Source organism: Pan troglodytes, chromosome 2 (assembly GCF_028858775.2).
Source record: "Pan troglodytes isolate AG18354 chromosome 2, NHGRI_mPanTro3-v2.0_pri, whole genome shotgun sequence".
Classification (NCBI taxonomy): Eukaryota; Metazoa; Chordata; class Mammalia; order Primates; family Hominidae; genus Pan; species Pan troglodytes.
Genome location: NC_086015.1, coordinates 200,862,733 through 200,875,830, shown reverse-complemented (window position 1 = coordinate 200,875,830; position 13,098 = coordinate 200,862,733). Strand labels below are relative to the sequence as shown.

The following is a 13,098-nucleotide window of genomic DNA, read 5'->3' as shown; positions in this document are numbered from 1 at the left end:
CCACCCCATTCTTGAATCCATATGGATTCCAGTGGAATCCTGCCTTGGAAAAAGGGAGCCCGCGAAAATGTGTGCGGAAGGATCTGAGGAAATATGGGTCACGCGCAGCTTCTTGGACAAGCCATCCGTCCTTCACAACTGGGGTTTCCTCTTGGGAGTTCCATCCCCACTTCTGCTGGGTAAAATTTAGGACACTTTTTTTCTCTCTCTGTATTCTCATTGCTCTATCTGGACTCTCCTCTGCACCTGTCTGTCTGCCGGCAGGAGGCCCCAGGAATATCGCCATTATAGTTGAAGATCCCATTGCAGGTTTGGGAATCGGTCCACCACCTCCTCTTTGTTCTGTTCTGTGACCACCTTTCTTAGTTCAGAACCTCCTTCAGTCTGGTGTCAAATCAAGTCTGGCTAGCCTGGTCTTGTGGTGATGCTTGGAACTGTCTATAAAATGATACCAGTGTTTCATATGATGTGTTTTCTATACACAATTCCAAATGCCTCGTTCAGTCTCTCAACAGCTTCTGGGAGGCAGAGTCAAGACTTATCAATTCAGTTTTGCCCAAAGGTGAAACTGAGGCCTGCTATTTGTCTGAGGCATCATGATGAATCAGTAGCAGACTTTTTTTCTTTTTTAAAATCTTTTTTACTTTTTTTTTTTTGTAGAGACAGGGTTTCACCGCGTTGCCCAGGTTGGTCTTGAACTCCTGGCTTCAAGTGATCCTCCTGTCTTGGCCTCCCGAGTGCTGGGATTACAGGCGTGATCCACCACACCTGGCCCAGAATTTTTCTTATAACCGAATACTTCCTATGGATTACTTTATTTTCCTTGAATTAACACCAGAATGTATTTTATCCCCTTTCTGTGGTCTTAGATATACTTGCATGTTTGGTTTTTTTGTTTTTTGTTTTTTTGTTTTTTTCCCCTCTCCTGCAGTTCCGTTTCCTTTTTCTTTCACCTGTTTTCATTTCCCTGTAAATCCCTGCACCCCATTCCAGCTATTGCATAGGATTCTTCTAGTGATTTCAGTCTGTTTCCTTGGTGTTCATGGTGGTGTTCAAACTGAGATTTGTGTTCCGTCCTGGGTACCATAATTCATGGACATGAACACTGGAATGTGTCTGCAAGGCAGAGTAGTGAGAGAGGGCTGAAAGCCGTGGCCTCCTGGAAGTGGGTGAGGCCATTGGGTATGTTAGCTTGGAAAACAGATGGTTAAAGAGGAATAAAGTCTGTAGGACCATCATTTAGAATAGCGTTCTTCGTAAGGAGATAAGAAATTGGAAGAAGGCAGATAACAAGTGAGTGTAAGGGAATTCTAAGAATTAGTTAAATGGTGGCATTAGGAGGTAGTGAACTCAGTAAGTAAAGGCTGAATGGCCACATGTTGTAAAGAGGTTAAGGTCGTGGTGGAGTTTGTGTTGTGTGCTGTTTGGGAATCTTGAAGGTCCCTTCCAAGTCATGTCATGGTTTTTTACCAAGGCATCGTGGCGACTACTAGTTTGTCCTCAGTTCAGTAGGAAGGAACAGAGCCCATGGCCAGGGCTACCAGAAGTCTTTGAGGCCCAAGAAGAACACAAACTTGTCTCTTGCACAGAGTAGCATTTTTTGTGAGAGGAGCAAGTTGGTAACATCTGTCAGGGAAAAGGGTTAGATGCAGCTCAGTCATTCACTCTCCCACAGCATCCTGCTCATTTTCAACCACCCACCTGCTTTTCCACCTGTTCTTCCTTCTGTGGTCCTGGAAATGTTGTGTTTCCTTGTGAAGAATATCAGTTTCTTATTCCTGCAAACCCTGCCTGCTACTGTTCTCCCTCCCAGCTCTCGCTCTTCCTGTCCCAGGCATTGTCTGTCTCGCCAGCCTTCCCTCCCTCCCTTCTTCAGTAAGGCCGGGCCGAGCCCCGTAACGGAGCCCTTTGCTTACAGGGCCCTCTCCCTGGGCTTCTCCAGCACTGCCTTGATGCTTCTTTTTAGGATGCTGCTGAATTTTATTTCCTTAGTGAATGTAAATCTTCTGATGTTACTTTAAAACCTAATGTCAAGATGTCAGAAAAGTTTCAATGCACTTGTCTTTGTTTTACCATCTAAAGACTTTTCTAAATTGGTTTGTCAAGAGGATAGGAATCAGCTGATATTCCTGTAATGTTTGGTTAAAAGATGTAAGGAAAGAGAAGCAAATTCCATGAATCCATTTTGATTTGATTCTTTCCTTTATGTTGCCCCATTCTGGATCACGTTTCTTCTTTTCCACTTAGAATGTACTGACCTGCCATCTCCTTCCCTGCCTGTGTTTCTGTACCCTTGGGCTGTTCCATTGGTGTGCCGCCTCTCTTCTGCTTGGGAGGGCTTTGGGAAGGGGTGCAGTTAAATGTTGAAACTCCAGAGTTGGGAATGTACCTGTTGCTCATTTTGTATGTGTTTTTACTCGCTGGTGGTCATCGTCATTAGAATCCTGCAATGATAAGGCGAAGTTGAGAGGCCCTTTGCCCTACTCTGGTCAAAGCAGTGAAGTCAGCACACCCAGCTCTCTGTACATGGAATATGGTGAGTACTAGGAAGGCCAGGGCTAAAATTGTATATTTTCTCTGCTCACCCCTTGTGCCTGCTAAGCTCTGAGTTTTGGGGTTCATCTCAGCTCTCCAGAGGGTACACACTGTTACAGTCTCAGTCACTCTTTTGTCATTTTTAACCTCCGTGCTAGAAATCACACTGCTCTGCCATTTCTCTTGCTCCTCTCTGATTTGGGGGTCCCACCCTCTCTTACGCGCTGGGTGTTGGCACCAGGTACGTCAGCTGGTCCAGATGGAATGGCTCTCTGACTTGGGGGTCCCACCCTCTCTTACGTGCTGGGTGTTGGCACTGGGTACGTCGGCTGGTCCAGATGGGATGGCTCTCTGAGTGGATGAGACGGACCTTGAAAAGAGGCCTTGGAGTATCTGGGCTTAGTAACCAGCAGACAGACTCTATGTGGAAATCATGCAGAGGAGGAAGCCATTTGTGTCCTTTTCTGCCTCCCAGCCCAAAGTTCTACATTTTTATTTTGTTTTTTCTTTATGGTACGAGGGAGAGCATGTTCTCTTTAATTTTAGATGGCAGAAGGATTCTCTCTGTTTATTCTACTGTTTTCCAACCAAGAGGCTTAGTGTTCTGGGATTCTAAGAGTCCAAGAAATTCTTTCTTTTTTTTTTTTTTTTTTTTTGAGACAGAGTTTTGCTCTTGTTGCCCAGGCTGGAGTGCAGTGGTGCGATCTTGGCTCACTGCAACCTCCGCCTCCCAGGTTCAGATGATTCTCCTGCCTCAGCCTCCTGAGTAGCTGGGATTACAGGCATGTGCCACCACGCCCAGCTAATTTTTGTATTTTTAGTAGAGATGGGGTTTCACCATGTTGGCCAGGCTGGTCTCAAACTCCTGACCTTGTGATCCGCCTGCCTTGGCCTCCCAAAGTGCAAGAAATTCTTTTAGAAGGTAGACATCTTCTTCCAACCTCTAATTCCCAGTTACCTGGGAAGACTTGGGAGCATCTTTAATGACAAAAGCTTAAGACTTCCTGAAGAAGCCTGGCTGTTTCATCCACATTCCATTTCCCACAGAAGGTGGTCGGTACCTGTGCTCAGGGGAAGGCATGTTCCGAAGACCATCAGAAGGACAGTCCCTCATCAGCTACCTCTCTGAGCAAGACTTCGGCAGCTGTGCCGACCTGGAAAAGGTGGGAAATCGAGGGCCTCATGAAGAGCTCGTGAGTTGGGAGATTGGGTCTGAAGGTCTGTGGTGCCATTTGTTCTGATGAGGTTTTGGGTATAGATTACAGTAAAGATAAGTTCACAGTAAAGGGAAGTTCAGCAAGTTCTGTTTCTGAGGAACTCTGCAGGGAGCATGTGCCCCTCACTGAGTCCAAATTATTAGCGATTTTATCTTAGAAGCCAGCCTGGGCAGAGAAGCATCAAGTTTGTGTGTGTGTTTTTGTTTTTTTGAGACAAGAGTCTTGCTCTGTCACCTAAGCTGGAGTGCAGTGTCACGGTCATGGCACACTACAGCCTCAAATTCCTGGGCTCGAGCAATCCTCCCGCCTCAGCCTCCCGAGTAGCTGGGCCTACAAACACGCACCACCACACCTGGCTATTTTTTTTATTTTTTTGTAGAGATGGGGGAGGTCTCCCTGTGTTGCCCAAGCTGGTCTTGAACTCCTGGGCTTGGCCTCCCAAAGTGCTGGGATTAACAGCTGTGAGCCCATGTGTCCGGGGTCTTGAACTCCTGGGCTTGGCCTCCCAGAGTGCTGGGATTCACAGGTGTGAGCCGCTGCCTCTGGGGTCTTGAACTCCTGGGCTTGGCCTCCCAGAGTGCTGGGATTCACAGGTGTGAGCCGCTGCATCTGGCAGCATTGTTTTTGCTGCATGATTGCGGTTCCCTTGACTCTGGCACCTTAGGTAAATACTGTTTCCAGAATCAAATTCTATCTTTTGTTCTAAGGCTCAGATAAGCAATAAATGACATCTGTGTAGCATTTTATAGACTACAAAGCACTTTTATCTTGAGACATAGCATTTACCTTAATATTTTGTGTACAGGTGTATGATTTTGGGAAAGAACCTGATTGAAATCCTGGGCCTCTTCTCTATCATATTTTTATGTAGAAATGAGACAGGAAGGGACAGGCTTGGCAAAGTAAGAGAGTGAAGAAAACCTAGAATAGGTTTTCCAGCCATCAGCTTTCCTCATAGTAGAAATGTCCATTTCTCCAGGGTGTTTTTGGCAGGAACAGTTCCTATCTTGGAAACTCCCCTTTCCACATTATAATGAGTATGTCATTCAATACTTCTAACCCTTTGCCTGTTTGGTGCTCTCCTTCCGCCAGGAGAATGCCCACTTCAGCATCTCAGAGTCCTTAATTGCTGCCATCGAGCTAATGAAGTGCAACATGATGAGCCAGTGCCTAGAGGAGGAGGAAGTGGAAGAGGAAGACAGTGATAGAGAGATCCAGGAGCTGAAGCAGAAGATCCGCCTTCGGCGCCAGCAAATCCGCACCAAGAACCTGCTCCCCATGTACCAGGAGGCTGAGCACGGAAGTCAGTGGAGCCTGTGGATGCTTCTGTTCCCACATTTTCCCAGCTTCAGCATAAGGCCTGGTGCCCAAACCAGTGGTTCCTCTGCTGTCAGATATTTCTATGTAGTCCTGCTTTTTTTCTACCATGCTAGGAATACTCATCCTAGAGTCGCTCCGTTTCCTGCATCAGAAATACCTGCCTTCCAGGCCAGGCAGAGTGGCTCACGCCTGGAATCCCAGCACTTTGGGAGGCCGAGGCGGGTGGATCACTTGAGGCCAGGAGTTCGAGACCTGCCTGGCCAACATGGTGAAACCCCAGCTCTAAATATATATATGTATATATATAAATAAAGGAATAGCTCCCTTCCAAAATAGCTTTCTGATATGAGGAGACCTAAGAACACTGCTCCCAGATTTGCTTCCCAGATAGTAGTACCTTCTATTTACTTGAAACTTTCTAAAGGGAAAGTTTCCATTTCTCTCTGTTGAGGTCATATCAGGTCCCTTATATTGTGACACTGGAAGGACAAGAAGACCTCTTTCTGCCCTGTTTATTCCTTTTTGTTTTTAAACATAACAGGCTTTCGGGTCACCTCCAGCAGCTCCCAGTTCAGCTCACGTGATTCGGCACAGCTCTCTGACTCTGGCTCTGCTGATGAGGTTGATGAATTTGAAATCCAAGGTAAGAAGTGACAGTTTGTTACAAGGGAACTTTTATTCCGTTTCTTTCCATTTAGAATGATAAGCTGCGAAGTGTTTCCTAAGTAGAAGATCTTCATTATGGATTGTTGTTAGCTATTGTAAGGGACAGCCTTCTGCTAAAAACAAAACCCCTTCACAGTTTCAGTAGGGAAGAACACCGGAAGCAGGTGTTCCAGGTGGAGTGGCTGCTCATTGATGTCACCCTGACGCGTCCTCCTCAGTGGTGTCTTTCTCCTGGGTTCCCACTCTGACTCCTCCTTTCAGCTTGTAGGGCTGGTCCATACCACTTGAAATTAGAGTCCTATTCTCTTGGGTTCCATAACACAACTGAAATTGTTTCAGAGTGTTCAAAAGAGAAAAGGACAAAAAGAATCATTGGGGGCAGGGGGACAAAAGAGGAAAAACATCAGGTTTACAAAGTAGAGCTTGAATTTCTGCCCTTGCGGTCGGTGCTCACTGCTCAGCACAGTCACAGACTCTGTTTTTATTGGTGGTGGTGGTGGTGGTGGGAGTATCAGCATAGAGGAACAGTGGGGTTCCAGTCTGGGAAGGCAGTTGTGTTAAATCAGGTTAATGTCCCACTCCTGCAAATCATAGATCTCTTCAAGTTCCCATCAGCAAAACAAACACACAAACAAAAAAACAGTTCAGGGACAAACGCTCTTCCTTCATGGGTGAAACTAAGAGTAGTTTCCTTACTGAAGTGAATGGTATCTATAATTCTCTGTTACAACATTGTGTATGTAGACAGAGGTGAACTGTATCTATAATTCTCCATTATAACATAATGTGATGACAGATAGGTCTTGTGTTGCAAGAGGCTTTGGTTTCCTGTTTACACAATCTAGAGAGCCCATTCGCCTGCACAGGCCTCCAGATGGAGGAACCACACGTTTCTTCCCGTTCAGAAACTCCGTTTTTTCCCACATTTTCGAGGTATTCAGGAAGTCTTCCTTCTATGTTCTCCTTAATGTCTCTGATTTCTATGTATGACAACAATAGGTAGTCATTTAAAACTCCTTTTGTTTGTTTGGTTGTTTGTATGTGATTTTCCAACTCCTCTCCAATTCTCTACCATCAACTGGGTGACTTACAATTTAGCTCTGACACTAACTACCTGGAGTTAGCACGGATCCTGCAGGATCTCACAGCTACAGTCCTGTGAGATTAATTCCGCTTCAGATGCCAGACACAGGTCACCAAGCTACCTGCCCTTCTGCTTGTAGGCTGACTACAAATTCAGAGATTCCCACGACCCCCTTCCCCAAGGCAGGATAATTTGCTTGAATGATGCCCAGAACTTGGGAAAGCTTATGCTTATAGCCTGTTGTAAAGGATCCCAATGAGCAGCCACATGAAGAAGCACACAGGGACTAAGGAAGAGATCACGAGCACAGGAACTCCTCCTGCCCCCGTGGTGTCTGGGGCACCACCCTCCCAGGTGCATTGATGTGTTCGCCAACCAGGAAGCCTGGATATCATTGTTCAAGTTTTTATTGAAGTTTCATTATATAGGCACCATCGATTAAGTCATCGGCCACTGGTGACTGGGCTGAGTCTTCGATCCCTCTCCCCTCCCTGGAGGTGATGGGGGAGTAAAAGCTCCAACCCTCTAATGACGTGGTTGGTTCTTTCGATAGCCCCCAATTGCCCCAGTTGTGAAGCTGTCTATCTAGGGGCCTGCCAGGAGTCTCCTCATTAGCATAAACTCAGATATGATTGAAAGGGGCGTCTTTTGAATAATTTATTGAATGATTCAAGAAATTCCAAGAATTTTAGGAATTCTCACCAGGAACTGGAGACAAAGACAAAATATCTATTTACTGTTATACCATAGTCTGTGATTGACTTCATCTCCTAATTAAAAAAAAGAAAGAGGGTCTGACCTCACTCCCAGGATCAGCAGTCAGAATTTCAGGAGGAGAATAGTGAGGTAAATTCAGATCCGTCCACTTGACTACCACATCTGTTTCCTGCAGCAAAGCAGGGATCCGGGAAGCTGTGCAGTCTGTAAGGAGCCTCCCGAGACAGAGACCCAAAGCACACTCCTGTTAGAAACTGTTGCTGCGGTTGTAGGCCCTGAGGAGATGTTCAATCAGCTAATTCTCTAGTCGTTTCAGAACAGAAATCCTTAAAGGAAAAGACCTTAGGCCGGGGTTTCCCAACACGTGGGCCAGGTCATTCTTTGCTGTGACGGATTGGGCTGTGGACTGTAAGATGTTTAGCGTCATTCCTAGCCTCTACCTACTAGATGCGAGCGGTAACCCCTCCCCAGTATCAAGACAATCAGAAATGCCTCCGTCATTGCCATAATCACCCGTGGCTGAGAACCACTGTCGTAGGAGGTCCTTGAGGCTGGGCTTGGTGTAGGAAGTAGCAGTAACTCTCCTCCAAGCTAGAGTGAGCACCTACCCAAGGATGCAAGTTCCTAAACGCCATTTCATGTTTGGGAGCAAATGGCAAGTTTTGATTCCAGGAACATGTGGTATAGAATATTAGTTTATTTCCTGCTGGAATACTAAGGGCCCCCTTTTATCATCATTATTACACAGATGGTAGCGAAGGATCTAACCTGACTCACATATCAAAGAACGGACTGTCAGTGTCACTGGCCTCGATGTTCTCAGGTAGCCTACTTTGCAAGCGTGGATGTGCTTGTAGATGCATGTGTGAGAATGTTGCACCAGCTTTCGTATATACTTAATCATGTGGTAACTGTCAAGGTTACGAGGACTGTAGGGGCTGGAGAACTAGTTGGAAGAAACTGGAGCTAAGCCAGAACAACAAGCCAGGAACAATTCAGATACTCACTGATTCTTCCTCATGTGACCCCAACAATCTTCCTCACAAGTTTGTCCTTGGTGATCCTTCCCTACGGTGATAAATTTAGATTTAGTGGCCATTGTGACTGATGGAGGTAGTGGATAGTTTAGAAAGGAATAGTTAGATGAAGAATTTTAGTTCAAACTTATACCTAAGCTCCTGCCACACATTCAGACAGCAAAAGTAGGATAGAATGATATGAAGCTTACTGTCTCTTTAGAACTTTGAATTTGCAGAGCCAACTTTTAAAAAGCCATCTCTTCTGGGTACTTTGTGTACAAGTAGGATTTACTGCTGTAGATGTTTGTTCTTGCTTTGTGATCCAAACAAGTAGGTTTCCTGTAGGTGAGGTTAATTGAAAGAAAGTAGCAGTTTTCTACTCAGAATGGCTTTAAAACACAAAAACAACAACAAAACTCAGAACTTTTGTATTTTTTTTGAGACGGAGTTTCGCTCTTGTTGCCCAGGCTGGAGTGCAATGGCGCAATCTCAGCTCACTGCAACCTCTGCCTTCCGGTTTCAAGCAATTCTCCTGCCTCAGCCTCCCAAGTAGCTGGGACTACAGGCAGCTGCCACCACACCTGGCTAATTTTTGTATTTTTAGTAAAGACAGGGTTTCACCATGTTGGCCAGGCTGGTCTCAAACTCGTGACCTCGTCATCTGCCTGCCTCGGCCTCCCAACGTGCTGGAATTACAGGAGTGAGCCACCACGCCAGGCCCAGAACTTTTTATTAAAACTTTTAATATTGTTGGGCATTAGAATTTGAAATAATTACGTAAGATTAGATCAAGATTTAGAGAAATAAAGACAAATATTACAGGAGCTCCCGTGTTCTCACTCATATGTGGGAGCTAAAAAAGTTGATCTCATGCAGGTAGAGATGAGAGTGATAGTTACAGAGGCTGGGGAGGAGGTGGGTTGGGGCGTAAAGAGAGGTTGGTTAGTGGGTCCAGCCATACAGTTAGAAGGGATGAGTTCTAGTGTTCAGTAGCACAGTAGCGTGGCTGTAGTTGACATATTGTGTATTTCAAAATAGCTAGAAGAGATTCGAAGTATTCCCAACACAGAGAAATGATAAATGTTCAATCAATGGATATTGTAAATACCCTGATTTGACCATTACACATTGTATGCATGTATCAAAATATCACTTGTGCCCTGTCAATATGTACAAATATTATGGTATCAACTTAATTTTTTTAAGATTAGAGAAATAAAAGTAATTAGGTTCCTTTTTTTCCTACTCCTGAACGACTGTCATTGATTCTAACATGAGTCTTCCCTGCCTGAGGAGGAGTTATCCTGACTCCCTTTCTAACTGGTTTCCGGTGTGTTTAGTCCCAGTCCTTTGTGGGGGCATGTGTTGAGTGTCAGCCACTTCTCCCTCAGAGCATGTCCAATCTGCTCTCACCACCAGGCAGGCCTTGATTTGGTCTTTCTAGCATGCTTCCTTTCCCCATTTTGGGGGCTTTAAAATTTTTATACACATGACAGGTTTTACACTAAGAATGTGAAATGTTTTTCAATTAAAAAGCTGCTTTTTAGGCTGGGCATACTGACTGTTTATGTCAGTAATCCCAGCACTCCGGGAGGCTTGAGGTAGGAGGATTTCTTGAGGCCAAGAGTTGGAGACCAGCCTGGGAAACATAGTGAGACCCCATCTCTACAAAAACATATTTTAGAATTAGCTGTGTGTGGTGGTGCGTGCCTGTAATCCCAGCACTCTGGAGGCTGAGGTGGGAGGATTGCTTGATCTGGGGAGGTCGAGGCTACAGTGAGCCATGATCATGCCACTGCACTTCATCCTGGGTGACAGAGCGAGACCCTGTCTCAAAAAAAAAAAAAAAAAGAATTCACCCACTTCAAGTGTACAACTCAACGATTTTTGGTAAATTTACCAAGTTGTGCAGCCATCACCATAATCCAGCCTGAAAACATTGTCATCACCCCAGTAGTATCCCTTGTGTCAGTTTACGGTGAATTCCTGTCTCCACTCCCAGCCCCACTCAGCTGCTCGTCTTTCTGTCTCTGTAGATTTGCCTTTTCTGGACACTTCGTATAAATGGAATTATCCAATGTGTGATGCGTCATCTTTTGTGTCTTTCATGTCATCTACTTCTGCTGATGGTGTCTGCCAAGTTGGTTTGATATCTTTCATAAGGTCCCAATCTCAGACAGTCTTTTCAACTTCTTTGGATTTAGAGTTTTGTTGTTGCTATTTTTTTCCCCATCTCCATCTTCTTCTATTATAGCTGCATCAATTTTTCTTTATCTTCCTTTGTAGATTCTTCCTGAATTTTCATCTTGTGCATAGATGTATCTAGTCAGGGTCCGATCAGGAGACAGAAACTACACAGTAATTTGAATAGGGAAAGTTTAATATAAAGAATTATTTCTACTATAATGTGGGAATCATGGAATGGGAAACTGGCTCATGAGGAGTAAAGAAGACTCTCAAGAGTGCACAGGAGAAGCCGCACGTGGTGGCTCAGCCTGTCATCCCGGAACTTTGGGAGGCCGAGGTGGGCGGATCACCTGAGGTCAGGAGTTTGAGACCAGCGGTGGCTCACACCTGTCATCCCGGAACTTTGGGAGGCCGAGGCGAGCGGCTCACCTGAGGTCAGGAGTTTGAGACCAGCAGTGGCTCACGCCTGTCATCCCGGAACTTTGGGAGGCCGAGGCGGGCGGATCACCTGAGGTCAGGAGTTTGAGACCAGCGGTGGCTCACGCCTGTCATCCTGGAACTTTGGGAGGCCAAGGCGGGCGGATCACCTGAGGTCAGGAGTTTAAGACCAGCATGGCCAACACGGTGAAACGGTGTCTCTGCTAAAAATACAAAAATTAGTCGGGTGTGGTGGCGTGCACCTGTAATCCCAGCCACTCTGGAGGCTGAGGCAGGAGAATTGCTTGAACCTGGGAGGTGGAGGTTGCAATGAGCCGAGATCATGCCACTGCACTCCAGCCTGGGTGACAAGAGTGAAACTTCACCTCAAAAAAAAAAAAAAAAGGGGGGGTGCACAGGAGGAGCAGATAGAGGAGCAGTCACTATCCCTGGGGCTGAGATGGAGCATCTGGGGTAGGAATAAATGTGAAGGAGTGATACATCCCCAAGGCTGAGATCCAGACGTCCTGGCTTGCTGGATGGTGGGGTTCCCTGAAACACAGAGCTGCCCTGAGATGGTGCCAGGGGACGCTCTCCACAGGGAGGTGGCATGCCAGCAGCTGTCACCAGGAAACTGTTCTCTGGGGTGCTGAGGGAGGGTGCCCATGGGAGGTGCTATCTCAGAACCCAAGGGTACTGGTGAAAGCCCTCTGTGGGAAGGTGGTAGGCCAGTGGCACTCACTGTAAAGCTCTCCAGGGAAGCTCTTCCGGCAGGTGCCGAGGGAGCTGTTTATGAGGGCGTCACTCGTGGCACTCTGCTGCAAAGCTGCCCAAGGTGTGCTTCCCCCGGAGTCAGCTTAGAGGAGCAACCAGAGCCAGCCGGAGAAACCCCTTCTGCCTCCAGCACCCCTCTAGCGCCCTCTACCGCAAAGCCTCACATCATGCCAGCTGGCAAAGGAGAAATGTTTCTGTGTCCAGCTCCGTTATTGCAGAGCAGGCAAAAACAAGGGCAGATTTGGAGTTGAAAGACAATAAATTGATAGCTGGCATAATAGATAAAAAGGAACGTTGATGAGCTATACTTTCTGACAAGTTTCAAAATTATATCCAATTCAAGGTCAAGGTAATCAGTTCCTTCTCCCCCATCCCTTTTTTAATTACTTTTTTTCTCTTTATAAAACAAGAATACTTTGGGTTCTCCATTTTGAAGTGTTTCCTTTTGAGTCAGCAATTACAGAAAATGTGTTGAAGTTGGATTCCCAGATACGTTGGGTATCACCTTATCTTCTAGAAAGAAAGCAGGATGGAAACCGGCATCAAACTGGCCAGTACATTCTGAAGTTGACTCTTCTTGTGACTCACTTACTTTGTTTAAAAATTTGCATAGTTTGCTGAGATACCAAGGTTTTAACCAGCTCTTCTCTGATCGTTCAATACCAGTGTCTGGACACGCAGCAAATTCTTCTCCTTATAACTTGTCATTGTTTTTGTTGTTACTTGTTTTTATATTTTTAAACTTTTTTCAGTCAGTAATAATGGCCTTATTCTATGAAGTTGGTGCAAAAGTAATGGCAAAAACTGCAATGACTCAACCTAATATCTGATGCATCAGAAGCACCTGAAATCAGTTCTTTTGCAAAACAATACTTGTTTTTGTACAAAAAAATCAATAAAAAGTTTCAGAATTATGTTAAATTCCACTTGGATGCTGAGCGTCTCGGACCTCCTTCTTAAGTGCTCTCACTTGGGACACGTTGAATCCATCCAGATGGGCAGCTCCCCGTCTCTTCACTCCTCAGTTCTCTGGCTTAGCCCTTGGTCTGCTTTTATCCAGATCTTCAGTAGGGTTTCACCCGCATCAACTTAGTTGTCTGCTTGAACCGACCAGAGAGTGATGAGGGCTGCAGTGCAGGCCCAGGACCAGCAGAGCTGCGTG

At 45.7% G+C, this 13,098-nt stretch overlaps 1 protein-coding gene across 15 annotated transcripts in view; it reads left to right on the top strand.

Moving 5' to 3' along the window:
• RUBCN (rubicon autophagy regulator) overlaps nucleotides 1-13,098 on the top strand; it is a 75,662-nt gene that overhangs the window by 48,968 nt on the left and 13,596 nt on the right. For 4 of the 15 annotated variants that reach the window (XM_054682511.2, XM_054682512.2, XM_054682504.2 and 1 more), the window contains 6 exons: nucleotides 265-309; nucleotides 2,441-2,536; nucleotides 3,583-3,698; nucleotides 4,845-5,055; nucleotides 5,614-5,715; nucleotides 8,288-8,362. In XM_054682511.2, the coding sequence (XP_054538486.1) occupies nucleotides 265-309; nucleotides 2,441-2,536; nucleotides 3,583-3,698; nucleotides 4,845-5,055; nucleotides 5,614-5,715; nucleotides 8,288-8,362 (645 nt within the window). The remainder of the gene's footprint in view (nucleotides 1-264; nucleotides 310-2,440; nucleotides 2,537-3,582; nucleotides 3,699-4,844; nucleotides 5,056-5,613; nucleotides 5,716-8,287; nucleotides 8,363-13,098) is intronic. The other 11 variants (XM_063806537.1, XM_063806533.1, XM_054682507.2 and 8 more) reach the window with 6 other exon arrangements.